This window comes from Brachyistius frenatus, unplaced genomic scaffold (genome assembly GCF_029030835.1).
Source record: "Brachyistius frenatus isolate BFR_SWC_R1_liver_20210118 unplaced genomic scaffold, ASM2903083v1 Contig_18, whole genome shotgun sequence".
Lineage (NCBI taxonomy): Eukaryota > Metazoa > Chordata > Actinopteri > Embiotocidae > Brachyistius > Brachyistius frenatus.
In genome coordinates this window covers 1,234,605-1,261,160 of record NW_027210617.1, presented here as the reverse complement: position 1 = coordinate 1,261,160, position 26,556 = coordinate 1,234,605, and the positions used below count along the sequence as shown (strand labels likewise).

Sequence of the window (26,556 nt, the reverse complement as noted above, 5' to 3'; positions counted from 1 at the left end):
TAAACCAAAGCTTGGAACTATTTTAAAGCTTTAATTTAAATAGATTTAAAAACCTGTCAGAAAACTTAGTACATCACTTTAATTTTTAAATAAACAAGTGTTCATAAACTACATGTACTTCACCCAAAGACATGAGAAAGAAAGCAGTAGTGTTCAACACATTTGGAAGGACTGGGTGGCACGTTCACGACCTCCGAGCGGGACGCGCCCATTAACGGCGGGGATGTTTTTAGCACCACGGTCAGCGACACAGTCGCTCCGTAGCTGCCCTGTGTTTGTATCAGCGAGCTGGGGGCGGAAGAGCTGCACCGAAACCTCCGTTAAATAAATGACCTTACGCTGCACGGAAAGAAAAACAAACAAACAAACAAACAAAAAAACAACAACCTCGCACCTGCGTTTTTAATCACAAGTCAGTGGGTTCATTTAATATGTGCTGACTACACATGTAAGCCCCGCAGTGCATTTTTACACGTCAGTTTGCGAGTGCAAACTTCAGCACTTCATTCAGGTCCAACCCGCCGCCCCCCCCCCCCCTCACTCCCGGGTCCCCCCCTCCTCTCACAGCCCGAATGGTTCCGCCCACGGACTCGCTCCAGCAGCGCTCACGAGAGGAACACAACACACTGATTTATTTGTTGTTGTTGTTGTCCGTCGGCAAACGTCAGTTTTCAGTAGTAACGCCGTTACACACTATAAACAGCGTCGTTGTGGCCTTGACGAGCGTACACAACTCGGGGGGGACTGGACGGTGTTTCTCCAAAAGGGACCTCAGCGTCTCGAGTAGCTGCGCCGTGTCCGGGGGGAGACCAGCGGGAGAGCCGCACCGCCACCGCTCGGGATCAAGACGGTAACCGTTAACAGTTTAAAGAGGGGGGGGGGGGCTGCTTCGTTGCTAGGTAGTGTGGCTAAGCTAACCGTAGAGCAGCACGGGGGGAGGAGGGGTGGTGGTGGTGGGGGTCATTAGGTTTCCTTTGAATTATTATACGGTGTCTAATTGGTGGTAATATGTAAAGCGGCATTAAATGAAGACGCCCTCGTTTGGTGGTGGTGGAGGAGGAGGAGGGGGCAGTAACGTTCACGCCGGACGACAACGGGACGGGACGGCCACATTTTTGCCAGCTCGTTTCCACGTTTTGAGTCTTCACACCTTGGACCGACCCGTCTGTGCAAGTGGCTAGCAAGCGACCTAAACGTTAGCAGGTGCTTGCTTAGCCACTCATTCACAGCGATGGTCCACCTGCTCGGGCTCCGTGACGTCTCACGAGGAGGCACCGACCAAACGTCCTTGAAAAAGCCCCGCATCCGATCTTAATACGCGCGGGATTTAAGGAAGCCGCTTTGCGCTGATCCTGAAATAAACACGAAGATATCTAAAAGGTGGATGGATGGCCTTCCAGTGATACCGGGAGAGACCATATTGACTACTGTGACAGGCAGAGGGTCTCCCCCCCCCCCTCCCCATCCCGCAGCTCTTTGTAGCACAGCGTCTTAGCTTAGCTTTGCAAGCACACGTGATAAACGTGTGCTTGACATTCAAAACCGGTGCTTTCACCAGTGCTCCCAGCCCGGTTAGTTACAGGGGAGACGTGTTTTGTTTGAAGATTTGATTTGACGCTGATCTGTTTTGTAGTCCGGTTGTGCCACTTACTGAACACATGCTAATAGAGCAGCACCCTGGAGATGACCAATCTGTACAGAGCATATATGGATTACATACTAATAACAGCTTAACATGTGCGTTTTGGATGGCAATCTGGCCATATCCCGGAGATAAGGCTCTTAAGACGGATGTGATATGCTTAATCTTTCATTTTCATTACACGTTTTTGAATTGCAGAACTGCTTCAGAGCATAGGGTGTCTGACGTGAATGTCTTGCTTGAGGTCATATTTCAATTGGGTCTGGGCTGCGGCTGGTCTCTTCCAAAAGGTGAATTTTCTATACCTGAAGTCGTCTGCAGTAGTTTTACTTCAGTAGTTTAGTAGCAGACCGCAGCCACCCTGACATTATCCTGCAAAGTGCCCCCAGATCCCTTTGCTCCCTCCACCGTGCTTCACCTTTGAGATGTTGTTTTCATGTTGTGTAGAGCCCCTGAAACTGCCATTCACAGCGCTGCATGTTCTCTCTGAACGACGCAACCTTACTTTCATCAGTCCACTGATTGTGCATTGTGGAGTGGTTTGCTTTTTAAACTTCAGGCGAAAAGGGAAGGTTTTGATTTTGTAGTGCAGTGGCACCTTGCAACAACGTCAACACGTATGGAGATGTTAACCGGCTTCAATGTTTCTGTTCAGCCTTCAGCTGTAAAACATCTTCATCGTTGATCATTTGTGGACTGATCGATATCAAAACTCTTTGATGTTACCTTGTATCCCCTTCCCACTTAATGCAAAACACGATTGTAGTTAATATAAAGGGTTCTTCTCATTTCTAAAGTAGTGACTGAATTTTACATTTGACTGTTTTGCTGAAATCCGTGTAAAGTTTCTCAAATAAAGTTAAGCTTTACATTCAGCTGTTTGTTGGTGTATTTCAGTACCTTGTGGGCTGACAGCTCCCACACTTGTTCCTCCTCATATCTGGAAGAAGGCACGAAGCCAGATTGGGTCACTTGTTCGAGCTAATTTTAGACCCACTGGCAATTCTAAACCCAGTACTCTCCTGTGAGAGTAGTCCACAAGCTCAGCTCTCATTTTTCCTGCGGGGACAATGTGGTGGCAGTGGTCAAGCAAATCATGACAGGAGAAGAAATATTTTTTAACGGAAACATTCTTAGCATATACTGTATGTTTTAGACTTTGAAAGATATATTCACTGTTTGCGTGACAATTTTTTTCTCATTACAAATCTTTTGTGCTTTTCGGTGATGGAGACATGTTGTAATAGTACAGCATGTGTCCATTCCTCTGTTTGAATGCTTATACAAGCCCTGAGGTCCTAGTACTGCTGTAACGGCAAGACTGGGGAATACTGTACGTACAGAAAAGAACCTGCGTCTGCAAATCCTGCTCTCTCAGCACAACACAAGGCTAAGTGGTGTTTCCCTGAGCTTCTCTGTTGATTCTGTATTTGACGACTGCTTTCAAGATGTAGTTTCATGTAAGGCAGCGAGAACATAAAACAAACCCCTGAGGGTGGTACCGTTGGATGTTGAAGGGACTCGTGTAATAGGTGTGACACAGCTTGTCATAAAAGCGTCTGCTGCTTAGGCTCAGCTTTCCGTTGACACACTTTTGTGCGCTATTGTGCTGTCTTTGTGTGATTGCTTTTGATGTAAAAGGGGGTTCTCTTGAAGTGCCACTGGCCGTTGTCTTACAACAGTGGGATAATATCTGTGTGAAAATAAAGTTTTTGGTCGAGCTAAAACAACTTGTATTGTTTTGGTAAATATTTTTTTGATGTAGTCTAAATGCTGCAGTTAAAATATGTACTTTTGCACCTGCTTCAGAGCAAATAGTTAGGGGAAAACTCTGCATAACAATGCCCTGAAAGACAGACGTGCATTTGTTATGCATTTAAGCCGAGTGAAACAGAAACAGAGTGATGCAGATGCAGCATGAAGAGCTGACTCTCTACAATGAAGCCTTTCTGTGTTGTATGGCAGGGGGGAAGTGCATGAGCTAAGCATTCATTGGGGCTCTGCATTCACAGGAGCTTTGCACACTCTGCTCTGCTGTGATGGCTCTTTGGCTCCCTCTGTTGGGGGAAAAAGTGGTGTTGCAACAGCGGATTAACGATAGATACTCCACTTAGTAGAGGGGATTTAGTTGAGATTCTGTGGTTAATATTGCACCGAGGGAGTAAAAGTGATGATGCTTTCTAATGCCATCAGTTAGATATAATGGCAAGTAGTGATTACAAACTTTAAACCCCGTCTTGTTGTTGTTCTCATGAGAAATTCTCGAGTTGAGTAGGCAGACTAATAGTAACTGCAAGGAGAAAAAAAATAAACATTGAAAGCAGTTTAAAGATGCTGAGCAAAGTGTAGTATAATATGGATTAGTAATCTAGAGTATAACCGTACTGTCTAAGTTTAAAGCCTCAATGATTATTATTGTCATGATTGAAAGAAAAGGACAAGTGTGACATGACTGAGTTTACTTAAAAGTTGTGACATTACAAAAGAGACTCTAATCTGGTGTCAAATTACACTGAAAGTGAGTGCAAGTAAAACCCAGCCACCTTGTGGTCTATAACCACCTCCACTGAGACAAATGGGCAAAACACGAGAAGGCCTCTTTTTGCTGGGTCATCCATCAATGTGCAACAAAAGTGTCTTAACTGTGACCTTATGTGGTGTCCAGGCATCTTATTTTAACATTTTATTCTATAAAGTCAGCACAGAATTTTTTTAAGATTATAAATGGTCTTTATCCAATAAAGGCAGTGAGAGAGACAGGAAATGAGGGAAGAGAGCAGGGGAATAACATGCAGTCAATGGTCCACCTGGTCATGATTTGAAACAGGGACTTTGTGTTCATAGAATTAATATCCATGCGGTATGCGTCCTAACCACTCAGCTATTGGGTTGCCTCAAGGGGAGAAATTTGAACACACCATCAGTTCAACATTGTGGAAATTTAACAAAATAGCAATAATATAACATTATGTTTAATTTACAATATCTCCCGTGGCTGAAAAAAAATGAAGATGCCAGTATGTAATGTCGATAAAACACAAAAAGAGCACTAAAATAATAGTTTTTTTTTTTTTTTTAAATTATGATTAAATAACCCTGCAATATTGCACAGAATAATTAGGATTAACTTCTCAGCTCTGGTCTGGGGAGTGTGTGTAATTTTCATTTCAAATGACTCGCATTAGAGAATGTGTGCGCGCTCTCATCTTATGTGTGTGTTCGTAGGTGTTTTGTTGCATCATATGTGCCTGTCAGGTCCGGCCCTGTTCCTAAGGGTTTACATGACACCAAGGTCCGGTGCTCCTATAGAGATAGTGTTCGCTGCCTCGTGTACAGAGAGCCAGTACACCACTGGGAGGTGGGGGCAGATTGTCAACAGCACAGCTTGCCTCACTTTATCACTCTGACTCTTTGTTGTTGCTCTCCCCCCTGCTCTACTGAACGAGTCTCTGTCCTCCCAAGGATCAATGTCCTGTGCTCACCACAGGGAGACCGAGAGGCTGCCAGTAAAGACCACTGAGTGATCAAGCAATGCGATCAGATTGTTTCCACATTCTCATTTGTTCAGAGGCTACTGATAGAATCGATTTGGTTGCTTTGTAAGGCAAGGCAAGGCTAGGCAAGTTTATTTGTATAGCACATTTCAACAACAAGGCAATTCAAAGTGCTTCACATAAAACCATTAAAAGCATCAAAACATCAGGCAAAGGAAAAGCAAATTTAAAAACAATTAAGAACATTGATCGAAACATTAAAAACAGTCATTAAAACGTTAAACAAGCTAAAAATAGAATAAAAGTTGCAGTGCAGTTTAAGAAATAAAATACAGTAATAAAATGCAGAAATGCAGGAAATTGATCAACATCCTTGAGTCTGGTTCAATTGAAGGCAGCAGCAATTGTAAGAGAGTCTGTGTGTGTGTGTGTGTGTGTGTGTGTGTGTGTGTGTGTGTGTGTGTGTGTGTGTGTGTGTGTGTGTGTGTGTGTGTGCGCGCCTTCTTTAGTGAACATGGTCCAACATGACTGGTCCAACAGGGAAGTGTGTGTGTAGACAGTAAACACTGTTAGAAAAGAAATAGGCTTCACAATATACTCTCACCACTAGAGGCTACTGTTGATCTCTCTATGAAATTCAAGGGTTTACTGTAGGTGTAGTCTCACTGGTTTATGTTACCTATGATTTAATTATTTATGTGGTCTGTATATAGTGTATATTTCTATATTTCACAGACCACGGTTCTGTATCTTTTTAATTCTACATTTTTTTAAAAATTATTTTTTCATTACATCTTATTTGGAATGCCTGCAATATAATATGGAAATTCTCGGAGTTTTAAACAGCTACACTTAGCACTTGCCATAATACGGAAAATGCTAGAAAAAAAAATGAGTATGTCTTAAAAAATATTTTTTTCAACACTTTTGGCTTGTTACTCCCGGAGAAAAATGCTTTCTTGTGACCATTTGCCATTGCTTAAATATGCAGGTTTAACATGCAACCTCTCGGAAAGATTTTGAACCATCAATCCATTATTATTGACCACTGTTGACTCAATTTTGGCAGCTGTATACTCTGACTTGTGAGAATCATGAGCTTCAAGCATTCTGTAAAGAAACCATGATTGTGATTACATGAGTATAAGTACCCAGTTTTGAGTCTTATCCTGGTTTTGATTATATTCAAGATACAGTGTTTACATGAGGCATGAGAAAACTAGATATTCATATCCGTGTATACATGGTTATTACTGTATCCAGATTTCTGATCACCTGTGTGCAGTTGTGTCTAATTTCACACTATTTCAACCACTTTGTTCTTTTCCAGCAGAAAATGTTCAGAAACCGGAATAAGGTGTTCACATGTCACAGTATCCCATTTTTTTTTTTACCGGAATACTCCTCGAAGCATATCCAGCATATCTGAAACCAGAATAAGATGTTTACATGTGCAACACATAAATCTGAGTATGTGTGTAAACACGCTAAATTTATGTCTTGTGAGACATCACTGGACAAACACGTATGTGCATTATGGGTCTTCAGTCCACTTTAATGTTTGCTATTTAAAAAAAAAAAAAAAAAAACTGTCAGAATTTTGAGCACATGGATCCGGAAATCAAACAGCGTCAAACCCTTCTCCTTCATCCCTGAGTCACAATGCTGCCCAAGCCAGCAATAGTTTCAATGTTGACAAGACTTCCCCTCAATGGTTGATTACCTCCAAACGGGGTTTGAGGACACACTCACTGCCTAATAATAACAGAATTTGGCTGGTGACTGGTTTTAATTTCCCACACTGTTCATAGCCTGGGGCATCTTTTTAACAAACCACCGTAAATATGCCATCTGTTTGAATTAAGTGACCTCCCAGACATACAATTAAACCCAGCTGGTACAAGACACAGGGAGATACTTAAAACTCTTTACTTGACAACCACATTAATATTTCACCATGATTCCATGGAATACCAATTATTCCAGCCAGCGGACATCAAACACCTTTAGATTATGTTATTAGCAGTATCGTAGTGTCAGAGCTGCTACGGCCAGTGGTAGACTGACTGATGTAGTATGTGATAGGTCTGTGTGCTGCTGTTGCTGCTGCTTTAAATCAAAAAGCATGTCGAATGCACTCTAGTCCAGCGAGAAAATACACATTGATCCACTCAGTGCACTGCAGTCACTGTTTGAGTGGTCTACAGTCTAGTACTACTGTTCGACAGCTGTAAAATATGTTTTTTCTTCTCCTCCACAGGCTTTTCCTTACCCCCCCCCCCCCTTTGTCCACCCCCTCCCCCCCCCCCTCCTCTTGGGGCTGTAAATAAGCTGGGGCTGTGAAGACCCTTGAGAAGTCCTCCCCGTCCCACTCTTCCCCCACCGCTGCCACCCCTTCTGACTTCCCTGCCCACTCAGGCTCCTATGCTGCTGTTTATGCCGCTGAAACGTGCCAGGGAGATGCTCAGATGATCCATTGGGCCATTCTGAACCACATCGTCCATACACAGCCCTCGACAGGGAAGAGTAACTAGTGCGAGTGCGAGAGAGACCTTGGAGGGTTCTGCGAGCACCCTGTGAGGCCCGCTCGCCAAGCCTGGCAGAAGGCTTTGCTTTCCCCTTCACTCCTCCAGCCCCTGAGATGCCATCCCCTCCCAATGATGGAGGTAAGTAAGAAAGGTTCATCTCTCTCAGGACCGACAGGGTTATTCTGTTAGTTGGTTAGTCTGTACATACACTGCGGCTCATATAAACACACGCACGCACGCACGCACGCACACACTCACATGTCATAATTAAAGGATCATGATGAATGGAGCTACACCAAACTAGATGCGTTATCCATTTACATTCTAGCCCCATAAACAAACCCCACTGAATCCCCTGAAGAAATGAGGAAAATATATTAGAAGACTCCTACTCCCCTCCCAGCCTGGAGCACAAGCTGTGACTGTATCTAGCCTTGTTGTATGCTTGTCTCCTCCTCCAGAGAATCAAGGAGCGTCCCCCGTCAACGGGCCATCTGTGGGCTCCTACCAGAGCAGAGGGAAGAGGAAGGTGCGCACCAAAAAGAAGAAAGGCACTATCAGTGCCAACGACGCTGGCACCAAATATGAAATTGGTATTGTAACTTACTTCCAATATTATTAAAAAGCCCTTGAAAATACAGTAACAGCAACGATATATAAACACATGCAATAAAGATGTTAGAATAACAAATATTTTGAATGGGAGCTAAAACAGGCGTATGCAGTACTTGAATCTGTCTTCGAAGATGAAATATCTTTTGATCACAGTTTGTCTTGACTGAGAAGGTAGTGTAGCACGAACTGAGGCTTTCTCTTTTCACGGGTGATGAAATCTTTTCATTGAAAAGAGAGTAGCCTGAATTGTCTTAGCAGTGGTGTAAGAGGTTGTAATTTCAGTTGTAGTTTTAGTATAATATTAGTTGTTTTTTTTCTTTCTGGATACTCCTTACATAGACAGGTGAGAATCACTGTTAACATGTCACTAATGAATACGGTTTCAGATTTATATTCAGCTATATTGTGTTTAATCCAAAGCCTCAGAGTATCAAGCTTTTGAATTTATATTTTGATTTTCCTCATGAAAATTTCACGAGTAAGCAAGACCACCATTTTGGGTGGTCCTGCAGGTAAGGATTAATGTACTGTGACACAGTGAATTGTAAATTAATTTTAGAAACAGCTCTCAGTCTGGCTTAGTCATTCCCTCAAAACACCACAAATCCAATCACAATGTTGTCTCAACAATAAAATCTAATTTGCTGCGGTAGATTGTTTGAAGGTGGTCGTTGTTATTTAATGTCTCAAATTGAACCCAAAAGGGTTGCAGTCCAGTGGAACAGTTCTCACAGAGACAGCGCGGCCTTATATAAATACATAAATCTTTGTTGAGGTACTTTAACTTGGCAGCGAGTTTTTTTGAGATGGTCTAAAAGAGCGTTGTAAGCACTCCTCACAGGGTCAATATAATGTGTGGCAGCAGAGCTCTCAGGGGTGAACTACAACCTATGAAACTATAGAGTCAGCAGCAGCAAGTAGAAGGTGGAGACAGCCGGGATCCTGCAGGTAGATGGAAGTCCAGCTGTGAGTCGGTCGGCTAGCTGTGACGAGACCCGCAGTGGCCCTTCTGAGACTACTGCAGGGCTGTTCTGAGAGAAAACTCACACTAAAGGCCAGATGGATGGCTCATTTTTGCTGTTACCCTTTGTGCACCTGTCTTTCTTTTTTTTTGGTTTCAGAATTGATTGTATTACAGGTAAAGGTTAAAGGTCAGGGAGCACGGTGTTGGAAATCTGCTTTCCACCCACTGAGAAGGGAATGTAAACTCTGTTACTAGGGATGTCTGTTTAGTGAGATGTGTAAGAAAGGATTGATTAAAGCTACTCAAAGACTCTACTGGTAACTGTGAGCACGAAACCCGCTGTGATGCAAACCCTCCCTGCTCCCGTTAGCAAAACGCTGTTAGCCTCTGCCAACGTTAACAGATGGATGAAGTCACATCGGAAACATCTTTTTCCCATTCAAGTGCCACCACACAACATTAGGCAGGCCTTCTCAAGGTTTGTGAAGGCTTTCAAGAAATTAATTAATACCTTGTTTCGTTAGGGCATATGAATTTTTCATTACCCCCTGAATAATGAATAGTTGTTGGATTAATGTCCAAATGGGCTTGCCACCTATCTCTCATACTATGGGGGTTTCCAGTGGGATTTGAATGCATTACAGACAATTAATTTATCTTGTTGAAGAGAGGCATTACGATTGGCTGCTCTGCAACCATTCCATGAGTGGTAAATATTGCTGTGAGCTTTTTTGATGTATAATCTCCCAGACTAATTTTTCTCTTAATGTGCGCGGAAACAAAATTTAATCTTTGCAAAAAGTTCGAGTGAAATATTGACGTGTAAAGCAGAAATATTTGATTTGTGGGTTTAAGTCGTATATCTTGTTCTTATTTTACATCTACAACATTAAGTTGCTTTGCCCTTTTAAATATAGCTAGTCCCTCCTCTGGGGATATTTTCTTAAAATCAGTGTGTAATGTTTATTCAAGTGACTGCATAGCTCACTATTATTGGAATACAATCTAATGTGAATTTTTTTTCTCTCAGTCCGTATAGTCATCAACGAGATGGCCTTCATCAAGACCCGGGACGATGATGAGACTGCCAACCTCATCTGGAATGACTCAGCCGTGCAGCATGAGAAAATTGCTGAGCTCAGGAATTATCAGGTACACTGCATGGCTACCATGTCAAGTCAAGCACACCTTGGTTGGGGATACAATAGCTTTGAGATTAAAGAAGAGAGCTTATTTGCTCTGAATAAAGGTGTCACGTCCAGTCGCTGCACTGACCAGGAACAAATGGACCTTAACCTTTGCAGTGTTCTCTAGTAAAGCAATTTAGTGGCTGACAGCCAAAGACTGTGGATGTGATCAGCTCCCAGTAGATAAATGTAACTTTGGGAATTTTAAGTTTTGATGAACACTTCTGAAAGAGCTGATGTGTGTTTATCTGACTTTTTACATCACAAATAATACAATTTGGCTCTGTGTCATTAGTAGGGAAGTTGAGGTCGGATTTTCACAGGGGGTTTCCTAAAAGAAAAGGTATAAGGGATGTCTTTGAATTGAAACAGCTACTTTAACTCTGCTGTGCGCTAAGCATTTTATACAAATTATTTTACGACAAAGAAAACCAAAACAATTCCTTCAAATTCTACTTTTGTCAGACTTTGGTTAGAATGTCATGTTGGAAGTTCTGTTTAGTGAGATGAAGTATTCAGAAGTGAGATGTTCAGATGAAGACTTGCGATTGTAATTGGTATAATCTTTACTCACATTCAGCCTTTGTAAGAATAAATGAAAAGAGTGGACGGAATTACCTGATGAACCTGATCAGTTCCTGTACAATGTGGTATCTCTAACTCCACCATCCCATCGAGGGTCTCTGCACACCATCCTGCCTTACAATATGTTTTTCTGCCTGCCCCAAATAGAGAACAATAAAGTAATGACAGAATAGGTAAAGGAGGATATAGAGGAAAATGGGGTATATCAAGAAATTTGGTAGAGATGTACCTGGGGAAAGCAACTGAAAGTGAAGATTCAGTTGAAATAGTAAGTAGGAAAGAAGAATTAAAGAGATGTTATAGAAGTAAAGGAAAAAAGTGAAGCAGGGCAGAAGACCCTGAATCTGCCAATCAGCTTTTCTTCAGACCCCGGGAGGTAAGAAAGAGATAAAATATAGGAAAGAAGGGTGGACACAGTGAGAGGGAACAACAGAGTCTACACAGAGATGGGAAGACTGACAGGTAGACTGACAAGTTGTGAGCAGCAGGGGGTGGTGGGGCAGGTTTCAGATGTCATGGGTGATGTTGATAAGACGGGCCTAAACAACAAGGGTTGCTCTGAGTTCTTTGTACTGGCCTGAGAGTGATCTTACCTCTGTTTGACCCCCCCCCGTCCTGCTTAGTGAACTTGGCCGCTCCCCCTAAGCTCTGAGTGTTCGCTATCCATCTTCCGGAGTGCTTATTTGATTAGACTGGGCACTAATGATCGATTAAATCACAGGCCAGTCAGTAAGAGTATGGCTTGTTACGATAGGGGCAGCAAGAGTTCAGCTAAGTAGATTGAATATTACAAATACTCTAACAGCTTAACATGTAGTAATGTGGCTAATGTTTCACATAGAACCGTTTTTTTTGCTGTTATTTAAAAAAATTTTTTTTTTTTTAACTTGCTCCCTCATGCTGCTGTGGTGTTTCATGAGATAATTTCTCAGAAGAAAAGTAGCAGTCCCTCAACAATTGGTTTTGATTTCCCCTCACAAGCCATGTCGTCTTGCGGCATTGGCATAATTGTGCAATCTCTTCTGAATCCCTAATTACGTCTGTCTCGTTTGGATAATAATCATGCATTCCTTTTACCCTCTGCATTCTTGTTTTTCTCCCCTCCCCTCCCCTCTCCTCTCCTCCCCTCTCCTCTCCTCTCCTCTCCTCTCCTCTCCTCTCCTCTCCTCTCCTCTCCTCTCCTCTCTCTCTCTCTCTCTCTCTCTCTCTCTGGTCGTATTTTTTCCTTTTTTCCTTTTACTGATGTACTGTGAGAGTTTGCTGTCAAGTTTCAGTTCATACGAGCCTAATTAACGCCCCTGTTCAGGCTCATTTGGTCAAAGAATACAGAAAACCCAGAGTTTTTCCTTCACCCCCACCCCCCTTTCGGCACATTCAAAGCAATTCATTCAACTGTCACTGCAGGAGCTTGCGATGCAGAACCAATTACCTTGGCCCCTCTGAGTTGAGATTGATCGTTTTTTTTTTTTTCTGGCCTCTTCCCTCCCCAACCTTTAAAGTGTATAAAAAAAACACGGTAAACTAAATAAGGGTTGAGAAAGGTCTCAGCGTCACCTTTTTGTTTTGAGTCCGTAATTGGGCATAAATGTCAGAACATTGTAAGCTCACTTCAGGTTGCTGCCTTTAATGTGCTCATTTTTATGAAGGGGTGGGGGGTGGAATTGAGTGGCGTAATGGCCCTAACAACATTATTATGTCTGCCTGTCCCTCTGCAGAGAATTAACCATTTCCCTGGTATGGGCGAAATCTGCAGGAAAGACTGCCTAGCAAGAAACATGTCCAAGTAAGTTTTTTGTCTCTCCCAACACATACATGAAAAAACTCTGGTTCAGCTGCAGATGCACAAAAACACAAGCATTTCAAAGCCAGCCATTACTCCAAGAAGTAAAAACTTGGCACTTGTAGCACTACACAATTACAAGCCTAACAAACAGACAGTGATGTAAAAGCACAACATTCATCTTTACTGTTATAAAAAAAAAAAGGCAAAATTTAATTATGAAAAAAAAAACATAAGAAAATGTTTTCTTGGAGAAGAAAGCACAGTGACCTTACTTCCATACATCCCCTTTCTTTGTCTGTCCAGAATGATCAAGTCCCAGCCTATAGAGTACAGCTTCATCCCCAAAACCTGGATCTTCCCTGCTGAGTACACTCAGTTCCAGAACTACGTCAAAGAGCTACGCAGGAAACGCAAGCAGAAGACCTTTATTGTGAAACCTGCCAATGGAGCCATGGGTCACGGGTAGGTCAGAGGCTGCTAAGAGTCCCATTGTAATCCATACACATTGACTATGAGAGTGACGGAGGGAGTTGGGGCAAAAAAGAGAAGCAGAAGATAAGTGAGTGGGTGAAAGACAAATTTAGCAGTAGAGGAAATAGAGGACAGGCACAACAAAACAAAGCAATAAGAGGTTTGTGACCCTGACATGGGTGTCTATGGAAATAGCATTATGGCTGAGACCACATTGAGTATTTGAGCTGAGAGGGTGTGGTGAATCGCATTGTGAACTTCATTGTCCTCAATGGTCACACTCTCCATAAATCAGAGGTTATCGCTGCCACTGGAGGTCACACACATAAACACACACATACACACATGTGGTCCCTTATAGCTACGGTTGTTCCTTCCCTGAAGGCCTCTGCATGTGATTATTGGATTCTTTTATGAGGCACCATCAGCGGTGACCAGTCAGGCCAGAAAATGGACAAAGATGGCTGCTGCAGGGGACTTTGTCTCTCAATAGCATCTCTTTATCAAAAGATGAGCCGGCTGTGGTTGCTGAATGCATATTTCATTCTTGCACTCTCATGGGCTTAGAGCCTATTTCAAATTGTGATGTCACATTTCCATTATAGTTTGTCTACCTGAGAGTTGGAATCATGAAGTATTTCGAGAGAACATTTTTCAGTTTTATTTCCTGGACCGCAAGCACGGTGACATGACCTTTTTTTTTATTTATTAGGTACATCTGCGCACTCAAAGCAATCAGAGAGCAAAATCCTGGCAATCAACTCAACTTGTGGAGCTTAAACTGATTAGTTTTGGTTCATGGTGCCAGAGAAGTGCCCGAGTAATTTTGAAGGCTGCAGTCAGTAATGGTGTTGTTTGGCAGTATATTGAGAGGTGCTACTAATACTATGCAATCCTAATTAAATGAAAAACAAAATGCATCCAGTACAACGTTAAAACTATTTCTCAAAAAATAAACAGAGTTGAATCGACTCCTCTATAATTATCGAGAAAACAGGGTGAGTGTGGGGGCCTTGCTTCAAGTGATAGAGGACTTTGGTATTGATCATGAAGCTTTTTTTTTAATAAAAGAGCCAGATGAGCTGGAGGAATTTTGCCAACTAGTAAGAAAGCCCCATGGCTTTCTGAGGTGCTCCAGGTGCCACTGAACGACAGGAGATTGCGAGGCAGAGCCACAACATCCTGGAGGGTGATGCTAATTAGGAATCTCCCTGGGTCTTCTGCGCTCACAACACTGCCTACGATAAGTGACTCAAAATGGATGGACACAACAATTCAGTTATTACTTAAAAAAAAAGTGGTCGATAACACAAGTCTTAATTGTTTTTCAATTCTGTTTCGCTGCGATTTGACTTGTGTGGTGGACGAGGCCACAAAGACAAAACTGAAACAAAGTGAAATTGTCAAGTGGTTTAAAACTCAGAGATTTGAGTGCGGTTGGTTTTGCAACGTATTCTGTTTCATGAGATAAGATATAAAATAAGAGGCCAAACTGTGAATATTATTCTGGCTAAAATATGGCTCCCTCTGAAAAGAATTTCTTTCTGCACATTGCACATAACTCTCTTGAGCACTTTGGGATTTGTTAAAATTGCTCAGATTGCAAAATGTTTATTAATTATTCTTTTTGACTTTTTATTCTTTGAAAATGTGATCCCTGAAGTGCATGTATGAAGAAATATTTTGCAGTGCCTTCATCTCTGGCACCAATAGGTGGGGATATTGAAGTACAAATCTCTCCGTGTGCCTCACCTCTCCCTCTAATTCTCTTTGAATTTGTCCTTTCTGGTATAATGTGAGCATTACTTATAACTCCATGCTGCACTAAGCCCTTATTTATTAAAGAATAAAAGGCAGCAAAGGCTGAATTATTGCCATACATTAGGAATATGAAAGATGATGAGTTTAGCTCGACCAGTCAACGGCAGGCGGCTCACAAGATTAGATTTTTCTCTTTTTTTTTTTTTTTTGCGTGGTGTGACGTGGCAGGAAATTAAGTTATATCTACCCCCTGTAATTTATTTTTCCGTCGACCAACTAAATGAAGTTATTGTTTGTGTCTGCAGCCCAGCTTGTTATAAAGGAAACAAAATAAAAGCGCGTGCAGAGCGTAAAAGGCGAGATCCCCTCCAGTACCAAATTAAATAGGCAAGGGAGAGTGGGCCGTAATTATCTGACACCCCAGCTCATCAATCATGTCGTCTTCTCCACAGCTACTTCTACTCGACTAACTAACACTGTTAACCCTGTCCTCATCATTCAGCTTTCTGTCTGCCTGTGAGGAGGGCCCATCGCATCGTCGATCAGGCTCCGAAATATTTCTTCCTGCTCTTTTCTGTTCAAGTACTACAAGCAGGCCAATGAGGTGCCCGTCTATAATACAGCAGCCTCTTAATTGGCAAGAGCACGAACTGATTTGATAGGTCCCAAGTAACAAAAATATTACGAGAAAGTAGATCGACAAGAAATGGAAGTTTTATCAAACCTATGAGGGGGAGGGATGCTGAAATAAATTCCTTTTAAATCATAACCTGAAAAGCAATACCTAATCTCAATCTAAAGTTCTCCGCTCGGATCTTTGAAAAAAAATTAAATAAAGCCTCCTTTGAAGCTTGTCAACAACATTCCAGTGTTTTTGCTTCATTGGAGTTAACTGAGCAGGTTAATTATTTAGTTAAACTACAACACAGACTGCACTGTTCCCTGGATACTGTATGTTCTGGCTGTGATTACAGAAGCCGGTATAATGTTTGCCCTCTGGTGGCTCGGTGCCACAATATCTCAATACCCCAAACTATACGTTCTGAGCAATCAACTCTTTACATCTTGGCCAAGTCTTGTGCTTGTGTGTGTGGCGGGCCTCCTTGCATGTGTATAATGGAGCCTTCCAGGCTGTGCATGTAACCAATTTAGCCCAAGTCTGCCTTAACTATGAGTGATGGTGATGTAGGTCATACGTGTTGCTCATACATAGTGGAAGATTGTTTAAAAATGACTCCTCACCCTGCCTGCACACATACTTAACACCACACACATGTAGACCCGCGCACAATTTCAGACACACACTTTTGAAAATATTGCCCCTCACCCTTCCACGGCCACATGGATGTACACAAACTAACACAGCTCATTTCTGAGTCCAGCTTGTGCTGGTCTGCGCACTATAAGTCCTGAGTGCCGGTGACATGAGACCGAAGCAAATGAATTAGAGGGGAGGTTGAAACGGAGCGCAACGTCCGCTCCAATTAACCTGCGCACAGCTGAAAGAGGCTGCTGGAGCATTTGATGCACTGTGTCATTCAGTCAGAAGTTTAACTTTAGAAAAACACAATGTTCTCCAGATGCTTACAGAGTTTGACTCAGACAAACCATCATGTGTGTCGTACCTGTGGAACAAAGTTTTGAGGCATTCTGCGGGCAGTTCTCACACACACACACACACACACACACACACACACACACACACACACACACACACACACACACACACACACACACACACACACACACACACACACACACACACACACACACACACACTGGCTACCAGGGCCCTGAAGCTCAGTCACTTGTTGGGGCTAAATGTCTTAAATGTAAGTGTTAGAATCACTCATCATATCATCTCCCTCCAACTGTATCTATTGCTTGTGTAGATTATGGTTATTATCAATTTTTCTAAAGAAAAAGAACAGCGGGGAAAAGTTAATCTTGAGATGCAAAAATTTTAAATATCCGCAGAATGTAGCAAACCCGAAATGTCACCCAACTTTTCCAGAAGACTTTGAAATGAAATATTGTGTCGAAACCCATAAAATCTGTGTCTTGTTTGCCTAAAAAAAAAAATGTCTTCAACATAAGACTGTGCCAGTGTCATCAGTCTTGTTCATGGTCTCTGCTATGCTGCCATCTATCATTTTTTTAATTATCTTTTTTGTCTTTACTATGCCATATTTTATTATGCTGCTGATGACACCATAATTTCCCCCCGAGGATTAATAAAGTTTCTGTCGATCCAGGATCTCACTTATCCGTAACTGTGAGAAGCTGCCAGCCCAGGAGCACTTTATCGTTCAGGAGTACCTGGACAAGCCCTTCCTGATGGAGGGCTACAAGTTTGACCTGCGCATCTACATCCTCGTCACTTCCTGCGACCCGCTTCGCATTTTCCTCTACAACGACGGCCTGGTTCGCATGGGAACAGAGAAGTACCACGCCCCCAGTGAGGCCAACCTGGTGAGTCACAGATATTAATACTACCAATTATAATTGCGATAGCCTTTGTTTGTCTTGCATTTTTCAGAGCAATGATATATCCGTCATAGAAGCTTCACGTAGAATTGGAAACAAACACATGGTCACAGACGTGCACCTTGTAACTAATAACAGTACATGCATCTTTATGTGTGTATCATCTGTGTGCGAGGCCAGTTTGATGAGTTTGATAGACGTACACAAAACTGTTCATGGTTTTATACCAGCAAATACATACGGTCAGGAATGCTCTATCGACAGATAACATAAGCACATTCAAGGAGCAATGTATTTGCCATTCACTCCCATGAATTGGAACCACTGGCTCGTGCAACACCACATAATTCAATTAAACACACAAACACAGGAAAACAGTGATTGGGATGCACAGTATAATCTCCATATGATCAAAAAAAAACATGCATGTTCTCATATACACAGTAAACAATGCAGACAACAGAAAGGCTGATATTGATCTCGCGCACACACACACACACACACACACACACACACACACACACACACACACACACACACACACACACACACACACACACACACACACACACACACACACACACACACACACACAGACACACTGGACCCCTCCCATGACACAAGCGTGTATTGTCTTACTCAGTGTGTGACACATGATGGAGTGAGTCATGTCATGGAGATGGATGTTCAATCCCACAGAGAGTGACTCCCAGACAGCCATCAGGTGCTGGAGTGGCCTGCGGTCACGGCGTTATTACCTTGTAGGCTAAGGACAAGGATGTATTGTCTTCAAGTGTGAGGGATGGTGTTTAAAGAGAGGGCTACATCAAGGGCTGCACAATATAAGTTAGTTATAATCGACTATTCAGTGACACATTTTAGCTACGCACTGTGGGAACTCGCTCTGACTCCTGTTATCACTGAATGCTTGAGATTCTGGTGACCTGTGATTGTAAGCTTGTTCGGCTGTTGACTAATTACGACATATTCCCGTAAGAGCATCGCCTGAGAAACAGTTTTAAAATACATCACTGATAATTTATCACACAGTGAGCTATTATTTCTTTCCTTCCTCCACCATGTTTAGTTGTTTGTCAAGGGACTAATTTGTGATGTTTTTTGCTTTTACTTTTGTTCTTGTTTACCCACATTATTTTGAGAATACGTTTTACATCACGTTGTGTGTTTGAGCTCTGTACCATAAAAGCATTAGAACCGATGGGGATGTTTTTTGTGATGATTATCTTCCCAGACAAAGGTATAATTACTCTATGGATTACCATCACAGGTATCATAGATATTATAGAGTCTAATATACAATATGTACACCATGTAGCCAATCCTGTGGGGCTTTGTGATGGCTATTCTTCACTGATTTTGGACATTTTGTAAATAAATAACGAATCCATTTATTGAGAAAATATTCAGCAATTTAATCGATTATGAAAAGAGTCGTTAGTTGCAGCCCTAATTTCATTGTATTTACTATTTCCGTGCCCTGTCCTCTCGCTTCAGCATTGACATTAGATTGTGGCTAGTTTGGGAAATGACCAAGTATGAATGCATTGGAAGTAGAAGGAGGAAGCAGGTGAAGAAGAGCTTCATTTCTTCATTAGCTCAGTAAATAAAGGATTACAGGGGAATTAAGAAAAGTGTAATATTCATGCACCGACAACCAAAACATGCTATCAGGTGCAAATATGATTTGGTGTTGCTGTGAAATGTTATTTTTTAATGTCAGAGCTAATAAAAATAATTTTTACTTGTTTTACTGAACAAATGAACGAATGTTATGCTGTATCCTTCAATATTAATAAAAAAAAGACAAGGCTGGTTTTCAACTGGTTTTATCATTTAGATTTTTCTAGTTTAAGTCCTATTTAAGAGATATGTCTAATGCTTAAAGGCCTTCTTTCTTCCTTTTTGTCTCCACAGAGCCAGCTCTACATGCATCTGACCAACTACTCAGTCAACAAACACAATGAGAACTTTGAGCGAGATGAGACAGTGGACAAAGGCAGTAAGAGGTCCATCAGCTGGTTCACCGAGTTCCTCCGCACCAATGACTATGACGTGGCCAAATTCTGGGGCGATGTCTCTGTAAGTGGCTAGTCCAAACAAACACACGCAAACACAGACACCATCATATGGTGCTGGACGTGCGCTTCCACAAAAGCAAAGATGTGCCCTGTGATAGCAAAACACACCCCAAGTGCAAGCAACACACAAATACATCTGCAAATGTAATCTCTGAGGGTAGACTCACACAACGTATATACATATGCGGTTCCTGCTAACAAACACACGTTGCACATAATACACAGATTGTGGAGCTAAGGTTCGATAAGATTTGTTATGACAGTGATTCAGTGAGCTTGTTTAACTCCAGGAAGAGCTCAGTGGAAACATCATTCCTGGAACATGAGCTCTGCCTGTCTCCCTGCTCTACTCTCAGATCATCTAAGCACCTTAACCTTGTTCATTTTCTGTCATCATTGTCTGTTTCTTCTACCTCTTGTGCCTGATTCCCCCCCCCCCCACACACACACACACACTTATACCCATCCATACCAGTCATGTGCCTTTTTGTCTCTCGGCAACTTCTCTTTTAGTTACTCCTTTCTTTTCGACACAATTCTTTAGCCTTGGTTCGGTTCATGTTCTTTTTATTTCAGTATTATTTTCTATTTTATTCTTCTTGACCTTGACTCTTTGTCCCTCTGTACATAATCATTTGGGTTGTGTGCTCCCTCAGGGTCTTTTCTCCGCTTTAGTGTCTGCTCTCATGCTACCAGCACTCAAATTCAAAAAGAAACCCCATCGGTTATTATCCTCAACTCAAGGAAATCTTTTTATTTCTTCTCCTCATCAGATTTTAGTTTTCTTTATTTTCTTGTGACCAGTGCTTTAATTGTTGGGCTAAGCGCTTGTTTAGGTAACAATCCTTCTTCTTTATTCTCCTCTCGTGTCCATCTTGTGTAATCTGTCCATGCTCTATTTTGTGAAGGCACTAACATTTCTTTCTCTCTCATCTTTGGTGTTCCTCAGTGACACACCAGAGTGTCACCCTCTGACTCAGCCACACTGTCCACCTCTTCTCGTGCTCGCTCGCTCTGCACTTTCTTCAGAAGTTGCACCACTTTGGTGTTCGTGCTGTCCATTCGCACTCACACACTATGCTTTGTTTCAACTCTTGTTTTTATGCTCTATGCTCACTCTCCTCTCTCCTTCTCGTTTCATCTCACCTTTTATATTTTGTTCCCGTACAGACCTTGTAGGCTGCTCTTACTCTTTCCACCAATGGTCATGGTCAGAGAGTTTGTTTGCCAAAGGATTGTCTGAGGGGGTTAAGACTATCGTGTATATTTTTCCACGTGGAAAACTGACATCTCTTTCATATTAAGGCATTATTGATGTGTTTTATGGAGCCATGGTTTGAGCAGCAAAGCTACAGCTTTTTTATTTGGGCGTAATTTTGAGAGCTGTCTGGCTACGAATGGGCTTGTTATAGATTTAGATTTCCTACACACACAAGAACGAGAACAGCGGCAAAAAAAACCCTGCAGAAACTATGTTTTAGACTTTGTCATTTGCACAAATACGTTTTCTATAAGTTATCCTTAAGAGTCATGAAGAAGCTCTTCTTCTTCATCCATAGAATAAAATTTCTGACCAGGTCTTTGGATTTGAATTCATCCAATGTTTTATGCCAGTTTGAAAAATACAATTTCCCAAGTTCCAGTATTGTATTGGCAGAATATAATCATTTATCAAACTTATTTTCTATATATTCTATAGTCTCTATTATCTTGTTTATTATTCATTCTTTATTTACATTTGAATATTGCTGGCAGTTTAAAAAAAAAAAATCAGTAATACCGTGCTGTGAATTGAACAAAGAAACCAATGCTTACGAGAAGGGCCTATCAAAACATATATGAAACAAATGAATTATACATGCTTGCACGCTAGTTAAACCAATATTCATATTTATGCCGATGAAGAGGATAAAACAATCATTTTCTTTTAAATCAAGGAGGCTTATATAACCATTGAAGCTTAAAGCCAACAAAACAGGCAGACACGGACACAAACAAGGTGCTCGGCAGTGGGCAGTGCTGGGGGCTCAGGATAAGGAGGGAGGTGATGTGGGCTGGGACAAAGGACACTCACACTCACACACACACACACACACACACACACACACACACACACACACACACACACACACACACACACACACACACACACACACACACACACACACACACACACACACACACACACACACACACACACCAGTGCTGGGGACTTGGGGCATAAACGGTGGTGGTGGGTCCAGGTAGTTGTGCGTGGCAGCCTGTGGGTCAGACGGGTGGATGGGCTGACATATGGATGGAGGTGTGCAAACGACAGACGGATAGAAAAAGGAGGAGGGGGTTGCAGCCTTATCAGGCGAGGGCCAGACCACCGTATCCCTCTCCTGCACCCAGCAGTCAGACCGGACTAGGCTAACTGCAGGCCAGCAGCACTGTGTGGGGTTTGACTAGTGGGTGGAAGCTTTGTGCAAAGTGTGTGTATGTGTGTCAGAGTGAGCATGTTTACCCCAGTTGCACAGTGGGAGTAGGCAGGCAGGTAGCAGCCAGCAAACATGCGTGCAAACACACACATGCACACAGGTTGGGTGCCACTAGCAACACAGATGGACCAGCACCAACACCGGTGAGAGTCTGTGTGAGAGAAATTCAATAGGCTCTATGCCAGTAGTAGTTGGTGTTTCTCCTCAGCATTTAAACTGACAGGGTATCTTGAGATCACATTGTGTTCCTGCCTCTGTGGAATGTGTCTGCAGGTTCCAGGTATGGCATGTGTCATGAATGCTTCGTTGTCAGTTTTTATCCCAAATTTAAAGGTACTGTCACTTGTCTGCAATTGCAACCTGCAATTAAAGCGACTCCGAATTGCACCATTTTCAAGTTAAGAAGACCTTTAATGAGAAGCTATAGAGCCAATGGCTTTTTAGGATAAATTAAACTCACTTAATAAAAAAGTAAGATTGTGTTCTCTTTGTGCTCAGCTGAATGACTCTCTCTCTCTCTTTGTGTTTGTATGTCCTGCCAGGAGCTGGTGGTGAAAACGTTAATCGTGGCTGAGCCCCATGTGCTGCACGCCTACCGCATGTGTCGCCCTGGCCAGCCACCAGGGAGCGACAGTGTCTGCTTTGAGGTCCTGGGCTTTGACATTATCCTGGATCGAAAACTCAAACCCTGGCTATTGGAGGTACAAATCCATATCTGTATTTGTGTCTTTATGTGTTTAAAGTGTGTGCAATTGCATTAGCAAAAACTGCATTTATATTTGCATTTATGAAATAATTTTTTATTTGACAATGAGATTTTTTTAATTAATCATATTTATGACAATCACACTAATGTTTTTAAATTTAAAAACACCGTGACAAATTATGAGGGAACAATAGGGGTCTGGGATTTATTAAAAAAAAATATCTGTGGAGTCTAAGCCGTCTGTGCTACGACAAAAGTGACAGTGGCTCCAAAATTGAAATAAGGTGGTGCTAGCAGGAGAGAGGGAGACGTTACCACACACCGACAGAAAGCATAAACACAGTGATTTTGCTTACCGGCTCTGATCCCCACACACAAACACCCACGTAGTCTCAAATATGTGTTTATGCACCTCCGAGCACAAGGAGAGACCAATGTAGGATGAAAGGAACGCACACCACCACAACCATGCACACCCAATTACATGCATATGTGAATTCGTACAGAAATACATGCATATATAGCATGTTATGGGACCAGGCGAAGGTGCACACACACACACACACACACACACACACACACACACACACACACACACACACACACACACACACACACACACACACACACACACACACACACACACACACACACACACACAGGTATAAAATATAGGTCAGGATGGCAGGTTGACTAGTGAGATACCCGCCCCTCATTCTCTCAGTGTCAGTCTCTCAAGTGTCACTCAGAAGACTGGACCGGAGTTCAGACTCCACTCCGGGATTTCTGTCTCACCGTTCTGATGTCAGCCAGTCAGTTAAAGTGTGACCTAAATCTTTTAACCCAAAGTGGCTGCACCCCTACCCCCTTACTGCAAACTGACTCAAGAATGGGAAATGCCTTGTGGATAATTGTTTGCTTTTCACCATCATGCCAACCCAAAAATAAGAATGTTGCGATTTCCAAATGTCTCAAGATTTGAAGAATACAAAAAAAAAAAGGTGACATTTGATGGTTGGTTGGTGTTCTCAAGTGCTGGTGTTTGCAGACATGGTGGAATTAGGATGCTATTATTACCCCACATGACTTTTTCTGTGTTACTGAACAGTTGCAGAATAAGACAAAAGGATGTATTAAAGAGAGCAAGAGGATGGTGTTCCTTTTGACTGCTGGTGCACCGTGACAGTATGCAAGCATCTTCTGTGTCTGTGTGTGTAAATGTGTATGAGACATAGCAAACAGCCGTGAATGCAGTTGTTCCACTCCAGCAGTAATGATCCCCCCTGTGCTACCAGCAGCTCTCTATAACTCTCATCAATTAACATCTCACACACACACACACACACACTCTCTCACACACACACTCTCTCACACACACACACACACACACACACACACACACACACACACACACACACACACACACACACACACACACACACACACACACACACACACACAACCCTGCTTCTCTTTCACGCAACATTTACAGCAACAATAATTTATTTCCAAAATTCAACTGATTAGTCAGGGGATACTTGCAAGCATAGAGACCTCGACTCAAATCCTTACTGCGTACGCTGTCAAGCCTGAAAAGGACTTTATTACCACTTTATTACCTGTTGACGTTTATTCGTATTCAGCAGGGGCACAATGCGCAGGCAGGACCAAAGGCGGGTTGCCACAAACACTACCCCATAGCAAGCCCTCAGGTCTAAATTAAATTTTTCAGCAATCACTTTGCAACATTTTGTGGTAAACTGAATCTATTTCACTCCATTTCACCATCTTTAAAAAAAATAATTTTTTTTTCTTTTTCCCTCTACCCTTGAGTCCCTCCAAGAAAGTAAAAATTGTGTCCAGAATCACGATACATGATCTCGTCCATACAGGATTGTTTTGAATTTGTGGACTGCACTGCTCGGGTTTCCTTATTGGTGTCACTGTGAATTACGCGTGCCACGCCTCGTTGGGACTTTACCCAGACTGCTGTTGCTACAATGTCCTCTCTTACTCTTTAAAACGTCAAAGCTGGTTGTTGGACATGCAAACGTGCAGCCAGGAAATGAAAGTTCAACCTGTGTAGACTCAAAGTCGGTCGGATACCTGAAAGCTAGATGGTATCATATATAAAAAAACTGTCAAAAGATATTAGTCGTGTCCTTTGCGTTTGTATTTCTGTCAGCTGTTTTCTGAGTGTATGTAGGAGGATGGGAAGGGAAAAGAAACATGATTGCCTTTCACATCCTCCAATTATACCTTCAGAAAATAGCCACTGTTTTTTTTGGGGGGACAAGGTATTCAAAACAGTGCAACTTCAAACTCCTGTGATCCGAGGATACATTAGCCTCTATCTTGCATTTGCTATAAAACCTCTGTGCAAGACACAATACACCAGCTCTTTGTAAGCAGGTAAGCACAAAGAGAAGTCATTGCAAATATACTGATAACAAATACAGATCCTCAAGAGAAAAAACCCACAGACCAGCACACACCTGCTAAATAGCTTGTCACAAGGGTGAAAACAGAGACGGCGAGAATGATGACTCCCAAACCGAGGCCAGGCATCAAACAGGCGCATTGTGCTCACAGCAAGTACCCAAAGGGGAGAAGAGAAGGTAAAGAGAGAGAAGACAGGCTTTTGTGTGATCCTAATCTTAATTCAGCAGAGTTTTCAACACAAGTTTTGCCTCCTATTGACATTCAAAACATCAGCACTACATAGGCTCACACACACAGATATACACACGCACACACTTGCTCAAATGGCGTAACCCGAGACGTTCACTTTCATTAAACCAGCCCAGACAGCATCTGTGTCTCGTATAGGGAAGGAGTTTCATTGAGCCATGATCTTCACTTCATACGAACACACGCTCAAATGCCCCCCCTCCACACACACACACACACACACACACACACACACACACACACACACACACACACACACACACACACACACACACACACACACACACACACACACACACACACACACACACACACACACACAAGACACGTCACATATTTTCAGGACTCTGGCTTTTGCTCTGAGGGTTTCATTTAGTGTTTGTCTTTTGAAAGCAAATTTTTAAAAAAAACTAAAGAAAAATATAATCATTGCATATATATTCAAAGCGGCTCAGGAGTCGCCTCGTGACACAGGCCTCACTCATTATATCTGCAAGCACGTAGCGCTGTCTTAGAATTGGGGGTACATGAGTGAAAGAGAACCGCACGCGTCTCCAAATCCAGTGTGATATCCAGGGCCCATGTGCTGTAAGCCAGCATTACATATAGCGTCAAATTTGGTGAGGGAAATACAAAAATATTATTAGAGGTTCGCTGGAAAATGGGAGAGGACAAAACAAATACACACAAAAAAAACAACAACACTTTGCTTTGAATTTTCCACTCTTTATATCAAAAACAGAATCCGACAAAGAGCGCAATTTATTGTTCTCATTAGGCCCTGATGGTTGTCCATGGACCCCAACAGAAAGACCAGAGGATTGAGGCCCAGCCTCATTACAGGCTCTGGCTTGTGTCATTTTTGTTTAAGTTGTTTCCCCACATGCAGTATAAAATAGCTCCAGCTGGTCAACTCTAAATAAGAAGAAACAAGTGTTTGCAGTGAATAATTAGAAACCTGCCGGCTCCAAGCGAAGCTGTCTCTAGTGCCGCGCTCCAAGCAGCTTAAAAACTGGTTGGCCTGCTTGTTAGGGCTGCAGTCAGCGTGCGAGGGTGTTCGTGT

General features: G+C 42.3%; 1 protein-coding gene across 5 annotated transcripts in view; it reads left to right on the top strand.

Annotated features, from left to right (window-relative positions):
- Positions 1-610: 610 nt before the first annotated feature.
- The window catches only part of ttll7 (tubulin tyrosine ligase-like family, member 7), a 72,579-nt gene continuing 46,633 nt past the window's right edge, over positions 611-26,556 (top strand). For all 5 annotated transcript variants that reach the window (XM_069694720.1, XM_069694718.1, XM_069694719.1 and 2 more), the window contains exons 1-9: positions 611-850; positions 7,397-7,802; positions 8,126-8,257; positions 10,274-10,395; positions 12,731-12,798; positions 13,102-13,260; positions 17,286-17,502; positions 19,453-19,617; positions 22,639-22,797. In XM_069694720.1, the coding sequence (XP_069550821.1) occupies positions 7,778-7,802; positions 8,126-8,257; positions 10,274-10,395; positions 12,731-12,798; positions 13,102-13,260; positions 17,286-17,502; positions 19,453-19,617; positions 22,639-22,797 (1,047 nt within the window). In that variant the 5' untranslated portion in view covers positions 611-850; positions 7,397-7,777. The remainder of the gene's footprint in view (positions 851-7,396; positions 7,803-8,125; positions 8,258-10,273; positions 10,396-12,730; positions 12,799-13,101; positions 13,261-17,285; positions 17,503-19,452; positions 19,618-22,638; positions 22,798-26,556) is intronic.